The 24,452-nt window shown below is 35.9% G+C and overlaps 1 protein-coding gene and 1 long non-coding RNA gene across 2 annotated transcripts in view; one reads left to right on the top strand and one right to left on the bottom strand.

Annotated features, from left to right (window-relative positions):
• The window catches only part of LOC130052770 (uncharacterized), an 85,396-nt gene that overhangs the window by 40,633 nt on the left and 20,311 nt on the right, over nucleotides 1-24,452 (top strand). The window lies entirely within an intron of this gene.
• On the bottom strand, nucleotides 340-8,666 carry LOC125674003 (ganglioside GM2 activator-like). The gene is made up of 4 exons (XM_048910980.2): nucleotides 8,406-8,666; nucleotides 5,391-5,595; nucleotides 1,280-1,451; nucleotides 340-494 (listed from the first exon to the last, which is right to left on the bottom strand). The coding sequence occupies exons 1-4, from the start codon at nucleotides 8,479-8,481 to the stop codon at nucleotides 369-371; spliced, it is 579 nt and encodes a 192-aa protein (XP_048766937.1). The 5' UTR covers nucleotides 8,482-8,666; the 3' UTR covers nucleotides 340-368.

Consider the following 24,452-nt stretch of genomic DNA (forward strand, 5'->3'; position numbering starts at 1 on the left):
TGTTTTCAAGCATGTAATTAAGGGAAAGTTAATAACTTTATAAAGTAATTAATCTGCTTTAAAGCAATTATGTACAAAAATAATACATGAACATCGGGTCATACAGCTTTAACGAAATATGCATGGTATCATTGTATCGAATAAATTTAACATTTTTTCCGTCAGAAGTGATTTATGGAAAATGTAGGTTTCAAATGACACAAGAAAATCGCAACCTGGATCATGTGACCGGTGAATAGTTTCTAAAAAGACATGAAACTATGCGTATTTACCGGCAGAAAAAGACGCCGATCACGAATCATTCCCTTGGTATTTACATAGAGAAAAAATATCCAGAAGTAAGACGAATATATTTATTTTCATGAACTCTAACCAAAGATACTGCAAAGGAAACCGCTACACGGGGGCTGGGTGGCTGTCACCTCCACGTGGTAACAACCCACCTCCTCTCCCGTGCGTTTGTCTGTAATCTTAGCGTCCACTTTATAGTCACCCTGTAATAAAAAAAAATAATAGAACTTCATTTTAAGTAAGTAACGTACGCTTATCTTGTGAATATTGAAGTAGGTGTAGCATACATGTATTATGAATGAAAAGTCTAAGATGAATACAAGAGTGTATTGTGGACTTAAGGTGTTGTTGGAATTTTCAAAGTTTGTCTCGTTGTAATTGCAATTTTAAGGTTGAAGGGGTATTAGTTGTGAAATTGATGGCAACCACATTTCTCTCAAAATCTCTCAATGTCATAGGAATAAATGTATTAATGACTAATCAACATTTATTTTGTACTAAAACAAGAGAAACCTAATAAAACTAGACATGTACGTTATAGATTACCGTTTTTAGTGTGAAGAAATATAAGAAAGAATTATTGTCTTGGAAGAAAATAATTATTGAATAACTAAAATTACACATTTATATTTCTGTTTTGAGGTTAAAAAGTGTTTGAAATGAGTAAACGCTGTTGTCAATATAAAGCAATTTTCATTGAATTCAATTTTGGGGGACAAAACTGCAGATAAAGCTCCTTTAAGTCTAGTAAATTAAAAAATAAAATGAACGCGGGACAAGAACCAACGATAGTCAACATATACCGCTTATGAGAATAAAAAAGTATTTCGTATCCCTTTTCTGCATCAACGGTGTATTTCCGGTTAAAAGTGAGATGCTGTGTTAATCAGCCTTTTTAAAATAGGGTGCATATATATTAAACGATGTGTTTTGCTAAGACACTCACTCACCACCGGTCGATCAAGTGTTTTTCTGATTTGTAACTCACCGACGCTAGCCAAGACCACAATCCAGTCATATCTGGGATCTTGAATACAGTTGGATTAAGGGTGTAAGTTCCGGGTTGGAATGGGCACTGGCATGGTAAATTCTGAGCCCTCAGTTGTGAAGGACATCCCGTTTGATTAAAGTTTCCAAGGAGTGTGCAAAGGTCATAGGAACTACAGAACAAAATGGAAAAAACATGTTATTCCGTTCTAATGATAGCAGATAGAATCAATGACAAGTCAGTAGACATAATACACTTTTTCTAATTCACGGAAAATTGTTATCCGTGCAAAATGAGTCCGTGGTTTGTATTATTTATCAAATCACAGACAGATTTTTCTTCCAGTCACGGATACCATAATTTACGGAATATATATGAAATAACGATACAATACTTGTAATATGAAAGAAATATAGTCTTCCGTCTGTAAATTTCACATATTTATAATGTGATGAAGGAATCAGAGAAATATTACATACAAATCACGGACAGATTTTTCTTCCCAGTCACGGATAACAAAGTTTACGGATATTCTGTAAATTGAAGAATTTATATGAAATAATGATAAAATACTTGTATTACATGTAAATATATAATGTAATGAAAAAATCAATGAAATATATTGCATACAATCACGGACAAATGTTTGTGACGAAACAATTATGATGACGTCACAATGCACTGACTATTTCCGTGACTGATAGATTCTAACTACATATTCCCTGGGGTGTACACAAAACAATTCAAAGTATATTCAAAGTCACAAATCAATTGATTTTATAATTTAAAAAATAGCATATTCTATATTTAAAATCGTGAAATGATTTTCCATAAATTAACAATAATCATCATTTTCAATGTACAAAACAGAAAAATGGATATGACGAGTGGTGACATTCCCAAAAATATACATCAAAGCATATTAGGTCTATATTTTGGAAATAGGTCTATTCACACACACACACACACACACACACACACACACACACACACACACACACACACACACACACAGAGAGAGAGAGAGAGAGAGAGAGAGAGAGAGAGAGAGAGAGAGAGAGAGTTGTCGGAAATGATTTAACTTTTTAGGAATTCTTAAAAATAAACTCTATCGTGCCACACCTACTGTGACACGGGGCCTTGGTTTTTGCGGTCTCATCCGAAGGATCGCCGGTCCCATTCAGTCGCCTCTTACGATAAGCAAGGGATATTGAGGACCTATTCTAACCCGGACTCCCACGGGATTTTACAACACTTGCATTCGGATGAAAATTCACAAATCTAATAACGTAATTTCAAGACCACTAATGCATTCACACAAGTTTGACAATGGCGCCTCGTTGATGACACGTCAAGTGTTTAAAATGATTAAGGGATGTCATTCTAATTTTTGGTTAAAGATTGGCCTAAATCAATCAAGGTCATTAGCGGATTTGGTAAGCGACGTAAACGTCTTTACATTTCATCTCAGACGTGCTTGATTGGTGACAAGCGGAAGAAAAGGAGAAAAAGGCAAGACACCAACATCTGTAGATGGGGCTACTTCTTTGCCGCTGTACATGGATAACCCATGTCACCGAAGTCGTCCTTGTACCGCTACAGAAAAGTACAATACACCCTGCAACAGCCGTCACTGCTATCCAAGTGAAATCTGACGTTGCCGGTGATTTCCTACTCAGAACTGTATTCACTACACTAGTCTCAATGACGTTTACTCATCATTGGACGTACCACTCTCACGACGTTCTGATCTGATATTGCGCTCCCAAACAATTACATACAGTTCAGCCTTTTTCACAAAATCTCTTACGATTAAGATGAAAATTTTAAAACACTGTAATTCTTTTATAATTCTGCGCTCATATATTTCTGAATGAGCAAAAGTAAGTATATATTGATGATGGTGAAACTCTGTTCTTACTCAGGGCACTATGGAGCGCCAAATTAACATAAACTCAAATAATTGAAGATATCTTCAATTATTTGAAGATATCATCAATTCATTTGATGCGCGCAACAATTGAATTAAAGATCTCTTCAAATAATTAATGATATCTTCAATTCTGAATTACTGCGCGCATTAATTGAATTGATGATAGCATTAATTCTTCAACTGAATTGATGCGCGCTTCAATTGAATTAATGATCTCTTCAAATGAATTAATGATATCAACAATTGAATTGATGCGCGCTACAATTCAATTGAAGAGAGCAATAATTGATATAATGCGCGCATTAAATCAATTGATGAGAGCAATAATTGAATTGATGCGCGCATTAATTCATTTGATGATATCAATAATTGATTTAATGCGCGCATTAATTCAATTATTGCTCTCTTCAATTGAATTAATGATATCTTTAATTCATTTGAAGAGAGCAATAATTCTTTTAGAGAGAGCAACTATATATTTAAAGATATCTTCAATTCAACATATCCACAATTGAATTAATGATATCTTTAATTGAATTGTTGCTCTCTTTAAAAGAATTGATGCGCGCATTAATTCCTTATACAAAAGCATTGTAAATGATTTAAAGATATCTTCAATTGAATTGAAGAGATCATCAAATTATTTAAACCGAGCTCTAAATTAATTATTGCGAGCAATATTTCTACTAAATTGATGCTCTCATCAAATGAATTGAAGAGAGCAATAATTGAATTAATGCGCGCATCAAATCTATTATTGCTCTCATTAATTGGATTAATGCGCGCATCAATTGAATTGAAGAGAGCAATAATTGAATTAATGCGCGCATCAAATCAATTATTGCTCGCATTAATTCAATTGATGCGCGCATTAATTCAATTGATGAGAGCAATAATTGAATTGAAGCGTGCATTAATTCATTTGATGAGAGCAATAATTGATTTAATGCGCGCATTCATTCAATTAAAGAGAGCAATAATTGAATTGATGATATCTTCAAATAATTGAAGATATCTTCAATTATTTGAGTTTATGTTAATTTGGCGCTCCATAGGGCACAGCTGAAAACAGTTAAGTACAAGGCAGAGACAAAGTTTTTATCTTAGTCGTGAGATTTTTTCAATTTGTAAAAATGACCAAAGGAATATTACGAGTGGTTAATCTTCCTGTATGAAAACGATTTCTCAGGTGCATTACTTTAAGGTGGTTGTCCTGTCGACGTGACGTCAAGCAAAGACCATCCCAGTGCTATCAAATTGTTAAAATCGTGTCCAAAGTGATTGAATGATGTTTCCAAGCACTCTGAAGTGTCTCGCAACGATGTGTTGAGCCATTCCAGCTTGAAACATCCTAACTGCTCGAAGACGTTAATTTCGTCGAGTCGTGGCTTGACAAAACGATATATTTCATTGAAACATAAGTTATTTTCTTTACGAATAGAGTCAAATCAATCCCCATTTCTGTTCTTACATGAAATAGCAAGTGTTTATAGTTACAAACAATTCAATTAACAAAAGGTGTTCATTGATCGTGTGACCGCCGCGGTGGTCTAGAGGTAGAGCATTCGCCCTGCATGCGGAAGGTCGGGGATGGAATCCCGACTGCGACAGACCTATATGATTTAAGTCGTTAAAATAGGTAGTGACGGGTCATCGCCAAACACTCGGTGCTGGCATCAGGTGTGAATGTCACGGGTCCTCGGGGATGACCTTAAAATGGATTAAAAACGGATGTACTGTGCCAGTAGGCGTGGCACGCCAAAGAACCCTCACTGGTCAATGGCCGTAAGCGTTTAGCATAGGCCTTTTGAAGCCCTTCATCGGTCTTGGTGAGATCGTAAAAAGTCTGCAAATAAGTCTAGATCTACCCTATTTAAACGTGTCGCCATTATCGGTTGTTTACATTTTACAAATAAACACCATGATATATCGATGTTGCGCTTGTTTTTGTTATGCTCAGATTCATTTTCCCGTTAGTGTATCCCATATGCAAAAAAAAAAAAAAATTAATAATAATAATAAATAAATAAATAAAACCCAATCTTTTTATGTTATTTCTTAAATGATAGATAAAATAAGAAAGTGTGACAAACAGACGGGCAGACGAAAAATATCAATATACCTCCATTTCCTGTAGAAAGCGATGGGTGTAACTGCATGTACAGACAATATACGTACCAGCTGCCGACGTTTGAGATACAAGGCACGGTGATCCAGAAGAGAGCATGTTTCTGTATATGTACGTCTAGTTTGTAGTGAGGTCCGGCGTCTACCAGTCGGGGGGCCTGGATGATGATGTCACTGGTTATGTCCCCAGGGACGATGACCGGAAAAGGACTGACGTGAGCAGAGTCAACATGGATGATTTTGTTGGGACTGCTGTCTGAAAACAATTTTTGAAAAAAAGTCAGATATTATAGGGAGATATTGTATTTTTATTTTCGCCCGCTTTGTCGATGGGCGAATTTTAGACCGAGCGAAACTATTTCCTCTCTTTTCTGCTTTAAGGATGATTATTTGATAACATAATGATGGAAAGTGGAGGGTATGCACAATGATATTCTGATATTGAAAACCTTCAAATTCACCTTATTTAGTTAAAAAAAACCCGCAGTTTTAGTAGAAAAAAATATAAACGTATTGCTGATATTAACATTTTAATTCATGTTTCAAAAGATAGCGAATTTAAACGGGGTGAAACCGTATTCAAGCGTAAAAGAGCAATTATAACCCAGGAGGAAAATAAACCCTGTATTATCGACATATCAATGAAATATAACATAATTTCATTGTATCCGCGCGCGAAAGAGGATATGATATCCTTGTGAACTATTTCAAACTGAATTTGGTTCATTGATTGATTGTACCTTGTTTAACGCCTCTCTCTCTCTCTCTCAGAGAGAGGGAGAGAGAGAGATCTTATCTTCGGTGCTTACGACCATTGAGCACTGAGGTTTCTTTAGCGTGCCACACTTACTGTGACATGGGATATCCGTTTATACGGTCATCTCCAAGGACCTGATGACGAGCGTTTGGCGATGGAACTGTCACTACCTGTTTTAACGACTTAGGTATGTCGCGGCTTGGATTCCAACCCCGACCTTCCGCATGCAGGGCGAACGCTCTACCACTAAACCACCACGGCGGTTCAAACGGAACTTATAAAGTAAACTACTACAAGGCAACGTGGAAGCGTATAGGCTTGCAGGCTGTTGAGGGGACAAATTTAGCAATACATACAGTCAGACGGAAACAAAGTAAAGAGAGCCACTTTGAGCAATAGAATGGGAGTTAAATATTATGTTTAACATGTAATCACCATTCAATACGACTACATACCGTAACCTCCAGTCCATGATGTTTCTAATGTTATTTTTCTCGCGCGCATGCGCACAACCAACATAAACGTCACTCCATAAATATGCACTAGAAAAAATCATCGTGTTCTCCATACATTGAGTAGACCAGTACTCCTTTAATACCCGTATATAATTTGCCGAAATTGTCAAATCGTATTACTCATCAAGCTGACACCATTAGATGATCTACATGTATATGTACATGTACTTTGACATCATGTATATTTAAAGTTTGGTAAGTGTTGCCTGTGTGTTGCAGTGAGATTGTTCTGCGGGTGAGAGCCTCGGATGAAGTTCATTATCTCGACGTGAGCGTGCCGTGTTATTGTAGATTTGTTCTGTAAAACACCTGCCAGTTTTGTTTTGTAACAAACATGTGTATACGTGCATATGTGTGCGTTGTACTGCTGAACTGTATTTTTTGTTGCTATATACATGTAAGGAGTGTTTTTTGAAAAGCACTTTTCTTGTATTAGCGTGAAAACATGCCAGCAAATATGAATACGACAGATAAGAAACTCTTTGTAAATTATGTCGTCGAGATCGAAGGTTGAGAACCGCTTATGTTTTTGGACATCTGTCATATCGTTCAGTGTATCGTTGTTTATCAGACACATTAACCTGGATCAAAAGTAGATCAAAACTTCATACTGAATGAACAGGGGGGTCATGGCCAGTGCTACATGTATGTATATGAAGAAGATCAAGGTCGAATTTCAGGGTAAATTGACAAGAAGTTGGTTGGGCATTTATAACCTCTTAAAATCTAAAACTTCGATCACTAGGGTTATAGAAGAGATCTACTTACAGTGGTAGCTGTGGTTTTATACGTATACAGAGTTGTTTAGCAAAGGTCTATACAGCATATAACATAATTACTCTGACAGAAAGCGTGATCAAAACTCTTCATATATTGTGCAACATATGTGCAAAATAAAGGCTTTTGTCAGGGAAATTCTAGTTATGTAATACCGTTATGTTGTGCATGAATCCGCCATCGCAGTTATGATGTGAAAACAACGGTCATGATATGATCCGGACTAATAGTTTTCATCTAAAAACTAGCACGAATATGCATAATCATGACACCAAAATTTGAATATAATTGTGACTACATGTAGAGTATTCATACCATTTATTGGGTGGATTGTATTGACTAAACATTTCAAGTATATCCGAAGTCAAATTTTTATAGCCATTGCACTTTGTTCTTTCTATTCCAGGGACATGGCGTTTCGCAAACTCATCATGTAACTCCTTGTAATTGACTCGCGGTGAAGGCGGTCGCCATGGTTAAGTGGTTAGCATGTCGTGACTGTGGGGTTATGAGTTCGAGCCGTAACTATAAAAGGTGACTGTTCATATACCACATGCTCGGCATTTAAAATTGAGAGTCATGGGGCCTTCAGTGAATTTATACCTGATAATTAAAAGCCGAAGTACCCATTCGCGACAAGTGTTGATCAATATGATAAAGAAACCCCGCAACAATAATACTGCACGTCATAAACGGCAGCATTTGTGGCACTTCACGGGACTGCTGGTGATGTCTTCATATCAGTGAAATATTTCCGAAGGGACGTTAAACAAACAAAACTTGCGCTTGTAGAAAGCTCGGTAAATAAATGCATTCAACTACATTGAAATCTTGCTTAATTTAACTGAATAAAACAATATTCAATATTTTCTTTAGACATCAAAGTTTCTCCCCATTATGATAAAGACAAAAAAATTCAATGATTGTTACAAGTAAACAGAAAAGAGTAATGCATTTTGATATAGATTCTCCAATATCTTGTTTTATATACATAATAAAATATATTGACCAACTTACTACAGTCACGGTACACAAGGTGCTTGGCTTCAGCTCCAAACACAAGGGCCACAAGAACTATCAATACCATCGTCATGTTGCGCGTAATCTAGCAGAAGACAGTAAAAGCAGATGTATGAATATCCAAGGATATCGCGTGACAGTTCCAGAATCAGATGACCTCAACACTGATAAGACCCTGCCCTGTATTGATAGCGTAATTAAGGAAGGTACATACGAAAGTTTCAGAAATCCTGACTAAGTAGAATAACGATTGAATTTGGCTATGGTTAGTGCAACATGTCTCGGTGCGGAGCCAATTATTTTTTTTATCTTTATTCTAAAGCGATACCATAGCTTGTAGCAATATATATTAAGATTTATGCCCGCCATGTCTCCTCTCATACCTTGAAATAAATGTACAATGCATGTTAAAGCATAAACTTCAAGATATATACTGTCTAATTGCTTTTAAGAAATGTAGTAAACTGTTGCAAACTATTCATCGATCTCAAAAACTTTCGCCGTTTTTTTCCGCCATTGATTCCGGAGATTGTCGAAGATAGTTAAGCTGCATGAACTCCAGTGCAGTTGATATACATGTATGTACAAATCTTTCTACATAAATAAGAGATTCTAGAGTTCAAATTTCGATGTGATTGGGTGCATGATATAAATATCTGATAAACCATGCCTAGGAGACTCCGATAGACGTTTTTGAAAAAATTAGAAAGTCTATCTGAGTAGTTTAGGCATGCTTTATTAGATATTCATACATAATTGTACATGTATCACGCATCAAATCGCAGCGAAATATTTGAACTCTAAAATCTCTTATTTGCAAACAAAACACCCTTTTCATCATTTCGAAAAAAATCGCAAAAAAACCATATAAGATAAATAAGAGTTTGTATCATTCTTTCGATGGGGACATCATACTTCATAAAACATTTAAGGTGTTTTATCGAGACCCTCTTGTCCCTATAATATGTACATCTGCAAATGGCATTGAACTATTGTAAAAAGGTTCAAGTCTGTCCCATAAGCTATATAAAAGGAGAAAGTTATTTTAACATCTTCCACCCCTCGTAGATCCACTATCATTTTAAGAAAAATAATTGGATCCTCGTGTCCCGACAATATGCACATCTTCAAATGGCAATGAAACATTGTACAAAGTTTCAAATCTACTATAGTATCAGATAAGATACATAGGAGGAGAAATGTTCACAAGCTATCTTACATCCTCCACCCCTCTTAGATCCACCATAACTTTTAGGAAAATAATTGGATCCTCCTGTTCAGAAATTATGCACATCTACATAATTATGGCAATGAAGCATTATACAAAGTTTCAAATCTATCAGGTAAGTCATAAAGGAGGAAAAGTGTTCACAAGTTAGTTTACGTCATCCACCCCTCTTAGATCCACTATAATTTTTAAGGAAAATAATTGGATTCTCCCGGCCCAACAATAAGCACATCTACAAATGGGAATGAAGCATTGTACAAAGTTTCGAGATTGTGTGACTGACAGACGAACAGACATATATATATATATATATATATATATATATATATATAAAGCACTAAATAATCATAACTAGGTACTGAAATTTTCACCCCAGCCCGGGGTCGAACCAGCGACCTACAGCACCCACCGCCTAGCAAGACTGTCAAACCAGTGCGTAAGTCCACTCGGCCACAACGACGACTTCTGTAGTGGCCGAGTGGACTTACGCACTGGTTTGACACTCTTGCTAGGCGGTGGACTTCCGTTGTGGCCGAGTTAATTGATTATCACATGTATCGTTTAGATCCTAGGGGTAAACGTAAGGTTGGGTGTTATAATTGTTTGTTTGTGCTTTATATATATATATATATATATATATATATAAATATATATATATATATATATATATTTACATTTGCAACTGTTTTCTCCTACATAACACTATTACGAGCAATACGTATTTATTTCTGGATAAATCTACTACGGGGTCAACAGAGGTCACAGTTGTGCGTAAAGTAGGTAACAGGTACTACTTTTACTAACTTAAAGGCAATACACATCTAGCAATCGCTCTCACTTACTACAGAAATCTTTCAATAGATGAAATCAACATCACAAAATGTATTTACGGTTTTATTTGTATTCCAAGCAGTGGACTTTCATCAATAATTGATAAAAGCATTTCTGTAAACAATGTCTTTAGTTACTAGCCTACTAGGCCTTTCGTCTGCTACAACTTCACCCTGGTCATCGGTGATGCGGAATTGTACCTAATGCTAGACGATGACATTAGGCTTTAGCAAAAAGGTCATTCACAGGATGTATGGCCGATAAGTCGTCAAAGTGCATTAAAACCTACACACCACACTGCTTCCGTGCCACAGCAGCCATAGTGCTTGATGTCGGTTTCCAAGTTTATGTCGGGACATCGAAGCGAGGCGTCGTTAAAAACCTATTACAAAAAAATTATCGAGTCAAAAGAAGCGTTCAGTGAGCTCATGTTTATCAAACAATTACATATCCAAATCCAAACCGTCCCTTTCCTTCGTGCAGTTCCACATTCTCTGCGATGTTCAGTTCTTTCCGGAGATTCATCTGAGCTGCGTCCTCTGTCCTGTCTATAAATGATTTGCCTACACCTGACGACTGCCGTCCTGTTCTTCATGTTCCTCCATCTCAGTCTTCTGTTAACTCCGTAATATCCATATAGAATATCTTTCAAAGTCGGTCTTCAACGTCTTCACTTTTCAAAAGTCAAAGCGCATCACAACTCTAAGTGTAACACTGCGCATTCCCGTTTAAATCATAATTCCCCCACCCCCTAAAATTAGACATATGGAAGAGTTTTCCATTATATAATCCCGAGTTAATGTATAAGTATATGTTGATATACTTGCTTTCTAGCGTCTTAATAATTAAAACAGTTCTTCATTTTATAGAACTTTGTTTTGTGTTGTCGTCATTTTGAACATCTATGACGCTTCGTTGTGGACGTCAACAATTTGAAATGTATGGAAACGTGTTGTTAACACAATTCAGTAATGTTACCGACCAAAAATGTAAATATAAGTAATAAGGTATCATTTTAAAATATTTATCGGGATATAAATACGGGTTGGTACATAATCAAATTTTCCATAAAGCCCGAAGGGCTTTATGGAATTTGATCACGTGACCAACCCGTATTTATATCCCGATAAATATTTTTAAATGATACCTTATTTCTTAAATAAAATTATAACATGATATTATATGATATTCACCATAAATGACTAGAAGTTTTCTTTCATACTTGTGTAGTTGTATGTTATATCCCTTATTTTTAGACTTTAAACAAATGCGTAAAAATGCGTACATGTATCTGCCACGCCTGACTGATTAATGCGGTATCTCAGGTAAAAAAGAACGACTTTGATATCATTACTGCATGCGACATTTTCATGTATGATATAAATTTTACCGTTCTCTAGAGTGATATATCACCAAGTCATGATGATTTTGTTAAATCTACCTTTGAATAATTTCTAATGTCATGTAGAATTATTTTGCTTGTGTTTAAAAAAATTGTCTCGATGTTATCAAAACAAAACAATTGTCTTCGTAGTATTTTTTCAAATTGATAACTTTGTTGTGCGACATTTAAAATCCACCTTAAACACAATTCGCTTTATTTCTAAGAGCTTTATTTCTTGCGATTTTTTTTATGTTAACCGAATTTCCATGAGAAATGTCGAATTCTACCACATTGATTGTAAAAGATCAAAGGAATGTTAAGGTCATTATTCTGCAATATACCTTCATACACAATAACTGATCATTACATGTACAAAACGGGCAAATCTTTTCAAACCGTACGTGTGTTTCTGCATGCGGAATAAAATTTATTTCTACGGGATTAATGTGAATGTATCTTTGAAATATTTCAAATATACTGAATGGGGGATTGAAGTTATTGTTTATATTAGCCTTTGAGTTGTATAATCTATAGAAATAAATCAAACATTTCAAAAGTCTAATAAACATTAGAATTGCCAATTTGTAATGCTTTTGTTTACAATTAGATTTATTTTATTTATTACTGTATATCCAATTATCAATTCATGGAATACAAATCGGGTGTGCAGAGTTTTGTGCATTTAAAACTATTGTTTGGATTCACACAACTAGTAACATATTGAAGTTGTTTTGAAGTGATCTGGGGAGTTGACTCCAGGCGAGTGGAAACTCCAAACATATATACATGTACATACATGCCTTTTAAAATCGTCATACCTTCTAACTAACTTTGTGACTTTAGTAAAGTATGACTTCACCATTTTGAAGTCGGGTCTTAGATTTAAATCCGTGTTGTGGCTAATCATCGCAATATTTCGGCGAACTATTAGAATTTTAAAGTACTATAAGCATAAGAAAATTAAAATGTATGTAATTTTGTTCACTTTGGAAACATGCGATGTGTCTGTTGAGAGATGTACAAAATACACTGCAACACAACGTCCGTGTGGTCCGATCTAAATTTAAGAAATACCAGAATGATATCTTGGGAGAAAATTGACACACATCTCCCTTGCACATCGTGTATTACCAACACAACAATAACGTCGATAACTGATGATTCAATTTCATGATCATAAAATTTGATCAATAAAAATTGAAAAACATAGATTTAAAATGACAGAAGAATATTTGTCATTCAAAACGAATCAATCGTCTGCATTCCAGGACCTGGATACACATGTAAATGAACAGCGCAATGCAGAGAAGTTAACCCTCTCCACGTACATGCAGTTTTCTTGTACTATGCAAAACAGTTGATATAATCCGTCAACATCAAACTAAATACTTGACTTTTTTTTCAAAATAGATCTAGTGTACCTTACCACCTCACTTGTTATGTCAGCAAAACCAATTCGTAGCTGCATAGGTGTAACCTCCTCGGTCGAGAAATATAAAAGCCTTGGCAAACGTCTCGAGGCGGTTTTTATATTTCTCGACCTTGGACAGCTGTTGGAAGTCATCCCGCAACATCCACGGAAACACCAACTTTATTTCTTAACTAATCAAAACGTCATGGCGGATCTTTTGGACGAACAGAGAAAAGACAAACAATAAGGAGAGGGCGGTCCATGTGTCCGATCCCTTTGTAATTGTAACGTTCAAACCAATCAAACCAACATGTTTTCACTTTTTGACATTATATATATATACTCAAATGAGTGATTTGACTGTTAAACTAACTCTATATCACTATTAATGCTATATTACATGTACTTACCGTCTAAATATGTAAATTCCATAAAATAAACCATCACTAATGAAGACTTCTATGGCGCAATATTTTATCTCCCAAAATTGAAGAGTTCGTATAGTTTGTTTTTTGAATTAGCGAAATGCAAGTAGATGTGTAGAGATATGATGTATCAGTAACTAGATAAAGCAGACTATAGGAACTCTTCAATTCCAGGAGATAAAATATTGTGCCATGGAAATCTTCATTTGAACGGAAAATGTAGTGCCTGTTTTCATTTTGGGATTTTTATACCTAAACGGTAAACCGAGATTAGTCTTATCTGTGTAAAGCTGTGTATTTTGTTACAACAGTACCATGCCATAAGTTTAATAGAAATACAAATATCAAATACCTCTTAGTAATTCGTTGTTTTACGCTCTTTCAGCCTTAAAACTAGACAGTTGCTTATGAGTTAATACATCATGTTGGGGTTCCCCTGACGCGTGTGGGAATGAGATTATATTGTTGCTGTATTACACGTTTGTACGGCGAAAAACCAGCGTACAGAATGAATCATACCATGTTACCAGAAAAAATGTTTCTGGATTGAACTGAACAGGTCATAAAATGGAAATATTGATGAGTTTAGTTACATGTATCATTTGTATGAGATCATTAGATTTATTGAAGCTAATTGTAATGAACGATTCGGTATCTAAGCTAATGAAAAAATTCAAACAAAATAAAATGCTCTGGGTGTGAATTCCAACATTAACATATGAATTACAAGAGACACAATCAGACTTATAAGCCAGACTTCTACGTGTGCTATAGTAGCACACATGTAGAGTAAATGCAGGTCTGGCTTCAGTAAAACAGGCAAAGAGACAGGCACTATAAGAGAAATAGGCACGATTACGTACAACTATTCCATGCTTATCGTCTTACATTTTAATGCTACAATATGGCTTGGCATTTCTTAGCAACGCCAAACGTATTTGATTTGGCTAATGAAATATACCCCGATGCAGAACTAATGATAATTAACCGATTCGTGCAGTAAGTGGTAAAAGACAGTTTAATCCAGGTGCTATTTACGTAGTAGGCTGCTTCCGTAGAAGTAACCTGCAATTCTCCTTTAAACCTCGTTTGTTAAGTATTTTCAAATGCAAAACCATATTGAATTTTAAACAACAAATGCTGAAATTGACATACCAGCAAGGCATAGCAGCTATGCTTTATAATATTTCCATCAAATACATTTAATTATGATAATTACACGTTTAAGGGTTGCATAATATTTTATCTTGGCAGATGAAGATAACAAACAGTGATCAATGAAACGTGAAGATAACAAACATTGATCAATCTCATAACTCCTACAAGCAATACAAAATAGATAGTTAGACAAATACGGACTCCTGGATACACCAGAGGTACATGTAGGATCAGGTGCCTATGAGTAGTAAGCATCTCCGTCAACCGGTCACACCCGCCGTGAGCCCTATATCCTGATCAGGTAAACGCAGTCCGAATCAGTGTGCCAAGAACGGCTTAACAATCGGTATGAAACACGTCAGACAGCATTTGACCCAATGATAGGTTGTATTGACGAACTGGAGCATTATAACGGCCATAGATTTTGCGAAATGCTGACTTCAATAGAGACTGTTGAATCCCCTGCACCATCAACTTGTTTGTCAGTAGCTTACCTCGATTTAAAAACTGACTATACACAGAACAAGCTCTTGCATATCGAATCAGTTGAGATATATAAACACCATATACAGGTAATAATGAAATATTGCTACATAAATATGGGAAGTTGACAATGGAGAAGCTGAAATCATCCCGTTTATCATACAGTTGAGTTGTCAGTTTGCCGCTAATGTCTACTTTCAATAAAATTTGTAAGTATGAAGCAGAAGTGGACGACTCTGTGGTGTCCTTTATTTCAAGCTCACAGGGATATATCAAATCGACATGTGAATGAAAGTTATTATTGTTAATAGACAAAACGTCATCGATATATCTAAATGTCGAATTGAAGGCCACAGCGAGAGATTATTTCTTCTCGCGTAGAAGTTTTTGAATGTATTCTGCTTCATATGAATATCGAAACAGCTCAGTTAACAAAGGAGCACAATTCGTGCCCATGGGAATTCCAACAGATTGTTGGAAGACCTGATCACCAAAGACCACGAATATATTGTCAATGGAACTCTAGCATATTTTTTATTTCAACTTCAGAGTACTTGTGCGTGGAATCAGAGTGGTGTTTAACAAAGTAAGATTTTGAATGACTGATCACTAGATATGAATATTTCCGTTTTCCATTTTTGTTGAGGAAGCAACTGTCTATGGTGTCAAAAAGTCTATTCTTTAATTTATCGTGAGAAATGGTCGTGCATTGTAGGTTTTGTTTTCTGGTTCAACACATTTATTCAATTCTTTTAGTCAGGATTTTTACAAATGCCCCTACATCCCAACCTGACTCAATGCTATTTACACACACACTCACTTTTACACTAATGATATACTTTCATACCAAAGATAGAGGTAAAGAGTAAGAAGATAGAGGGAAAAGTTACTCTGACTGCTGAACAAATACATAAAATAATGGGAAATAATTGCCAACATAGGTTATGTTGTTTTGTTTACCCTGTGCACAATCCAAAAATCTTAAAATTTTGGTATCAAAATCAGTAGAAATATATATTCATGCACAAATTATGCTGATGTAATGTAGCATATATGCCTTTGATATTCTTATACACAATGTAATATAAAATCATTCATTTAGTGTTTTAAACAATTTCGATTTTTCCTCAAATAGTTCTATGCAACTCTTCTTATATCACTTCTGGTTTACTAAACAGAAGGATAGATGTTACGTACTTTCGTTTTGATATGTCTTATGCCGGATTTTCATATACTAGTATTCCTCTTATACTTTTAATCCATTCTGACAATGTATCAAGTTCTTCTTTTCAAATTTAGCTCATCGTCTGGCATAATCTTAGGCATAATTCATTATAGTGATGAAGTTCTGTCGCTAATTGAATGTGAGTGTATCTTCGTATTTAGAAGTGATCCTCATCAGTAGATCATATCACCAGTAATGACATGTCCAGCTGGACTATAGTTGAAAGAAAATGAAGAACAAGAACACATAGGTGGGTTAAGCATAAGATGGTCTTTATCTAGGCACTGCAACGTTTGTTTATAATCAAAAAGGTATGGATGCAATAGTAAAAATATATTTGTAGGAAATACAGGGTGTAAACGTGAACCTGAAATATGTTGGAATGTAAGACTGAACTCTTTTATGACGAAGAATGTTGCTTACGTTGACGGCATGCATTCCTTTTTTTGTAAATTTAAGCCCAAGGAAATTACGACATGGCTCGGATGAAATATCATTCACAACCCCTGTTGATTAAAGAGTCTGTAATTGGCAATATTCATAATCATAGAGTTCAGTTTTTATTCTGGTGCCAAAAAATCCAAGTATAGACTAGCTTTGGCATATTCAAATAATGTATGTATAACTCCCAATAGAACAGAGTAAAGTTTGTGCGAATATAATTCCACATATTTCAGCTTTTCTGTAAATGTGTGTCGTTATCTAAGCGCCCCCACCTCCCTTTTTACTTATAAGGGTAATTTTGTATTGAAGTAGATGAGTGTTATTGTGTCATTTGATGATTGTATATGTTGTATAATCTAAGGCAGCTCATGTTGTGAATTTAAGCATCAATGCCAGGTATGTTTATTCCGGAATTGTGTTCTGAACTTTAACAGGCATCATTCTAAATTTACTGCAGCATCACTTCTCTTTTCCTTTCTGCAGCATTCGAGAAGGTCGGTATAAAGTTTAGAGCGGAGAAATTTGAAATACCCACCCAACCCACCCTTCTCTTTGATTAGTTCGGTGTTGTTTTTTTTTGCTGTTTAGATTTTTCGTTTCAGATATCGCATGGTGTCAGCATTCTGGGATCTTCCATACTTGCACGACTCGTCACAGTGGCATTGAATTGGAGTCTTAGTGGTTCGGGGCGAAATCGTCACCTTCAAATTGGATGTTATATTGTGATGTTGACAGTTGATGTGTGGATGTTGATTGATGAATTATTTTGATATTGACAATTTCAATAAGGTTCAATACAAATTGAATACAATGTATGTTGATTGTGTCGGTAGCTTGATTGTGATTACCCAGCAGGCTACTTGCCCATTCGGACGACACAAAAACGTTGTTGTTGAGGGTGAGCCCTGTTGTTCGGCGGCCCCACCGTTGTTGGTTGTAAAGTTTGTGCGAATATAATGTGTATCTAATTGTCTGTTGACGTAAGGTAAAAGTGAATCAAGCGTGACATCATTTATACTTGGTCTTTTATATGAACGATGTCCATGACTGCGTTTCCAGTATAGTACATATTGGTATAAATGGGGAGCTTCTCACAATTGATATCAATAACATTAAAGTCGACAGAGGGTATACCAAATTGATACATATTGCTTTATAAACCCAAAGAAAAAAAAATTTTGCAACATTTGTGTGAAGCGAACCAATATAGTTACGATACTATTAAGATCATCTTGCATTAAAACATTGTCGTATTTACTGTGCAGTAATATTGTATAAGCTTTCGTAAGTACATAATAGTCCAAGCTACCATATGCAGGTAAGTACCTTCCAAATATGTACGGTCCTTCTCTGTTTGTTTTACTATAATAGTTCGCCTGGAGTCAATAGTTTTGCATGCTAGGAATGCTTCAGATATATCAGTACTGATTTTAAAACATAGGCTGATGATTATAGCAATTTGTAATATTCTGTATGGCTTTAAGCAACGTATTTCTACCGTTTTCACAAAATATTTTGCACAATAAAGTAAGAAGTATTTTCAGCAGAATCTATACAATTTCTGAAGTTTGACTGATATGGCGTTCCGAGACATAAAAAAATCAACAAGCAGTATAGAGCTATTTATTCAGTATTTGTAAAGCATTTCACTGTTGTCAAAAACACCCAGATTAAAAGAAGAAAAAAAAAACCAGTAGTTTATTTACCCAACTCCCCTCTTCAAGTGCGACATGTAAATGTATGTGACATAAAATAATATAGAAATGCACAAATGGTATAGAAATCTTATCAATGGGTATACTGCTTCTCAGGAGAAAGGAAGACAAGTCGTTCGTAAAACGATTTGACCGGAGTTATTTTTCTTATAAAAGTATGTGTTCAGATTGCAGACACACGTGGGTGTATATTTCGCTATATATTAAACCGTTTAATGCCCCATAAATATCACCCTGCGGAAAAAGCCACCAATCGGGATTTAGATAATATGCATCGAGATCTGATTGGTTCAATTACTTTATGATGTAATGAAATACCTTCGATTACAAGCCAATGAATTCCATCTTTCAATTTCATTTATAATTACATATTTTTCTTTTTTGATTAAGTATGTTATGTCAATTTATTTATTCCTGTTTCAACTCGACATCAATTTAAACACTGAGTCTAGTTGAATTGTAAAATGTAAGTAGAGTACATACACATCTTGGTAATTTCTGTTATGTTATCAACTTCGCTGATAACACCCATTATCCCAAACTTACCACTGTCTGTCTTATCTTCGTGTCATTACTTTATCTTCATCTTAAGTTCGTCTTATGATCTAGCAGATTTTTATCTTAGCTGCCATTGTAATAGATTAGTTGTGACCAATTGACTTTTTCTCTCTCCAAAATGTCTCTACGACAATTGACTAATCTTGACAGAATCGTTAACAAATTCGAACATGATACGCTCCAGATATTTTTCACTCATATGGAGACGTCACCAAGACCGGTGAAGGGCTTCAAATTTAGGCTTATACTCGGGGCTTATGGCTATTGAGCAGTGAGGGTTCTTTTAATAGCGTGCCACACCTACTGTGACACGGGTCATCCGTTTTTAAGGTCATCTCCGAGGACCTGTGACATTCACACAGGTCTGATGCCGAACGTTTGGCGATGGAACTGTCACTACAAGTTTTAACGACTTCGGTCTGTCGCGGCCGGGATTCGATCCCCGGCCTCCCGCATGCGGGGCGAACGCTCTAACCTCTCGGCCACTGCGGCGGTTCGAACATGTCTTGTTGCATCATCTTTCATAACAATTGGTGCATCTACCTACAGGTACCGTCCTATTTGGCCAACTGTGGAAGGGTAAACCATTGACACATCTATCGTCTGCTACATGTCCAATTTCGTTCATCTGGGTGTGATTCAAATACTATGATTTAATTGTTTAACTTCATTTTTGTGTTCTTTATGAAAAGCATTTTTGAATTTCAAATTTCTTTCAATTGTCCTCTATTTAAAACTTCAAATTTTCACTTACTCGAACCATTAAGATTAACAAACATTTGAGTATAATGTGACATCTTCCTAAACCCATGAATGATGTTAATGAGTTGTATTATAAACTATGACCAATGTGTTTCAGTACACATAATATGCAACTACAATCCTCAATTTGTCACATCCCTCCAATAAAATGTCATCACATATACGCGTAAACAGCGATAGACACACAAGATAGCAATTCATTGCAAGGATGAATATTTAATTGCTAAGATAAAATTTAGAAATTCATTTCAAAATTAAGGACGATATCTCCCTCACACATAGCTCTATCCTTGGACGAATTTGGCTTCAGTTTTTTAGGCACTGTAGTTTTCCTTTTAGCTCTTACAAGATTGCTATTATTTCGGATTTTCAAAATTTCGGCTTGAAAGACAGTGAAAACACATTATTTGTCGAAATGCGCATCTGGTGCATCAAAATTGGTATCGTATATCTTTTACATTATGATCCCTGGGTCGAGGCCTCTGCTGGTGGACTGTTAGTCCCCGAGGGTCTCTACAGCCCAGTAGCTAAGTACTTCGTTACTAGCTTGAAAATACGAATGAATATTTAATTGCTGGGATAAAATTTAGAAATTCATTTCAAAATTAAGGATGATATCTCCCCCATGCATATCTCTGATCCTTTGACGAATTTAGCATCAGTTTTTTGGCACTCTAGTATTCCTTTTAGCTCTTACAAGATTGCTATTATTTCGGATTTCCAAAATTTCGGCTTGAGCATCACTGGAGAGACATTATTTGTCGAAATGCGCATCTGGTGCATCGAAATTGGTATCGTATAAATTTTACAATGATATATTGCACATAGTGATGTTGCACATAATGATCTATTGCATGACATCATATAGTGGGTTTTCGCATCCATGTCATATGGTGAGTGGTCACACCTGCACCTACATATCATATGTACTGATCCGTCACACCCTCTCTACACAGGACAGACAGCTGTAGCCTAGTGATTCAGGTATTCGCTTTCCAACCGAAATATTGTATACAGTGATTACACCATACAGTGATTCATCACACACACACCATACAGTGATTCATCACACACACACACCATACAGTGATTCATTACACACATACACCATACAGTGATTCATCTCTCACACACACACACCATACAGTGATTCATTACACACACACACCATACAGTGATTCATCACATACACACACCATACAGTGATTCATCACATACACACACCATACAGTGATTCATCACATACACACACCATACAGTGATTCATAACACACACACACACACACACACCATACAGTGATTCATAACACACACACACACACACCATACAGTGATTCATCACACACACACACACTATACAATGATTCATCACACACACACTATACAGTGATTCATCACATACACACACCATACAGTGATTCATCACACACACACTATACAGTGATTCATCACACACACACACACACACACACACACACACACACACACACACACCATACAGTGATTCATCTCACACACACACACACACACACACACACACACACACACACACACACACACACACACCATACAGTGATTCATCACATACACACACCATACAGTGATTCATCACATACACACACCATACAGTGATTCATCACATACACACACCATACAGTGATTCATAACACACACACACCATACAGTGATTCATAACACACACACACACACACACACACACACACCATACAGTGATTCATCACACTCACACCATACAGTGATTCATCACACACATACACCATACAGTGATTCATCTCACACACACACACACACACCATACAGTGATTCATAACACACACACACACACACATATACCATACAGTGATTCATCACACACACACCATACAGTGATTCATCACACACACACACACACACACTATACAGTGATTCATCACACACACACACACACACCATACAGTGATTCATCACACACACACACACACCATACAGTGATTCATCACACACACACACACACACACACACACACACACACACACACACACACACACACCATACAGTGATTCATCACACACACACACATACACCATACAGTGATTCATCACTTACACACCATACAGTGATTCATCACACCCACACCATATATTGATTTATTACATCTACACCAGATCGAGATTCACCAAACCCACATCATATAATGATGAATCATACCCACACCACACCTTTGGTGTACACTTGGCGGATACGCTCCATTATTTGTGAATGACTTAGAATAGTGATATTGTTGCTGCGTTAAAATTATGCATAATTGAATTAACATATATGAAAGCTGCGTTTTAAAGAAGATTTAGGCCGTTCTTGGCACACTGATTTTGACTACAGATTACTCCGTTTACCTTATCAAGACATACGGCCCACGGCAGTTGTGACCGGTCGACAGGGAATGCTTACTCCTCCTAGGCACCTGATCCCACCTCTGGTATTTTCAGGGGTCCTTGTTTGCCCAACGCTTTATTTTGTATTCCTTATAGGGGTTCTGAGATTGATCACTATTCGTTATCTTCACCGTTCATGATTATAATCATTCAAGAATGCTATATGAAATGGACAGGGTGGAGTAGGTGGGTGTAGGGGTGTAGACAGGGCTCTACCTTCCCTCTTCCCACCACTTCCTGGGCTTTTTTTCTGTCCTTTCTCCTCATATTCCCACATTTCCCCTCTCCTTTTCATATATTCATTTCCCTTTCTTCTGCGATCTCCCTCTACCCCTTTTCATCTCTTACTCCTTAATTTCTCGCTGCCCCTCCCATCCCTTTTCGTCACCTCTCTTTTACGCATTCCGTTCCATTTTGATAATGTTCTGCGGTTTTTACACCTAGAGTTGTCTTTCTTTACTTGTATGTGTTAGGCTAAAACAGCTAAAAATGTAAATTGATTTGAAAACCAAAACAAATTTTTTTTAAAATATTCATATCATAGAAAATAAGTCGATATGTAGAAAATTGATATCACTATATTGTTTCTGTCAGCGGAATCAAATTGTGTGTTGCACATATCAGTGACTTCCCTTTTTTATGCAAATTATCGGTCAAGAAAGTTCACTAATTAAAAATCCATTCACTTGTTAAGTAGAGTAATTTACTCTAGAGGAAAAAACAAACAACAACAACAAACTATTAAAAACCACATTTTTGTTCAATGTAACTGTATGTATGCAAAGTTTTGATAAGCTGGGGTTTGACACGTAAATTATGAGCGGGAAAAAGTAATAATATCAGGAAAATGTGTAGAAAGTAATCAATAAAGGATGAAATATGGTCCATATACAAACATGTACTCCTTGTAAATAAAGTTAAACAAAAACTTTCACCTGTCATATTTTATTGTACTTGATGACAATATTAGAGGACCAAGGTTTAGATAAAGTATTGATATGCGATCGCCTATAACATGTACAGCTCATTTTAAATAGATTGTAATTCATTTCCCTACTGTTGACTATCTAACGAAGGCAACTGCAGAACATCTTCAATGTCCTTATCAAAATGACTTGGTTAAATTGACGGAGATGTGAATTCTAACGTTACAATTTTGTAATCTGCATTTTGATTGGCTAATGTTCGGAGGTTTGACGCAATTAAATGAGCATTAATGAAAAGTAAACCCTTTGATTGTAACGTCATAATACAAAGGCGCAGAAACTAAATGTCAAGCGTTCACATTTTGTGACGTGTTTTATAAAACAATAACATGTTATTGTTAAACACTGATGCTCCTGTATAGCAGTAAAGTAATTGTCTAAATAAAGGCCTTGTCATAAGAAATACACATGTGAAATACGAAAGCCCTATTAATCATTTAAAAGTTATGACCATGGTTAAAGGTGTTTTTTTTTTATATTTAGTACCCCCCACCCCCCAAAGTCTTGTCACAAGGAATAAACATGTGAATTATAAGATCACCATCAATTTAAAAAGTTATGGCCAAGGTTAATATTTTTCAAAAGTATGTCAAACTCCAAAGTACAGATCATAAAGTCAAACCTATTGAAACCCAAAAGAAAGGTCTTATCACGTGAAATATAAAAGTTCTATCACCATCCATTCAAAGGTTATGGCCTAGGTTGAAATATCTGCAGGTAAGCAGACAGACGAAAACTATTACAATGTATATTATAAAAGCAAAAGCCGTAAACATTAAGCAAAATGCATAAATTGCATTAGAATGAGAACAGCTATCTTCTCACTTGTTATTTGCGACCGTTAATGGTAATTAAACAGTCACAGATATCCGTTTTACCTGCTCTGCTAACGCGTCGCCGGTAAAACTTAATTTGGGACCGTTCAATCAGCGTTAACGGTACAAATACTCCATGAGAAGGTATTCTATAATGCATAAACTATTACAATGCAACTGTTTTGCA

The sequence above is a fragment of the Ostrea edulis genome, chromosome 3 (assembly GCF_947568905.1).
Source record: "Ostrea edulis chromosome 3, xbOstEdul1.1, whole genome shotgun sequence".
NCBI classification, from domain to species: Eukaryota; Metazoa; Mollusca; class Bivalvia; order Ostreida; family Ostreidae; genus Ostrea; species Ostrea edulis.

Coding starts and splice junctions, on each gene's coding strand:
- LOC125674003 (XM_048910980.2), bottom strand. CDS start 8,481: ATGACGATGGTATTGATAGTTCTTGTGGCCCTTGTGTTTGGAGCTGAA. Junction 5,596..8,405: donor CCTTGTGTACCGTGACTGTA/GTAAGTTGGTCA, acceptor AATTGTTTTCAG/ACAGCAGTCCCAACAAAATC. Junction 1,452..5,390: donor ATCTCAAACGTCGGCAGCTG/GTACGTATATTG, acceptor TTTGTTCTGTAG/TTCCTATGACCTTTGCACAC.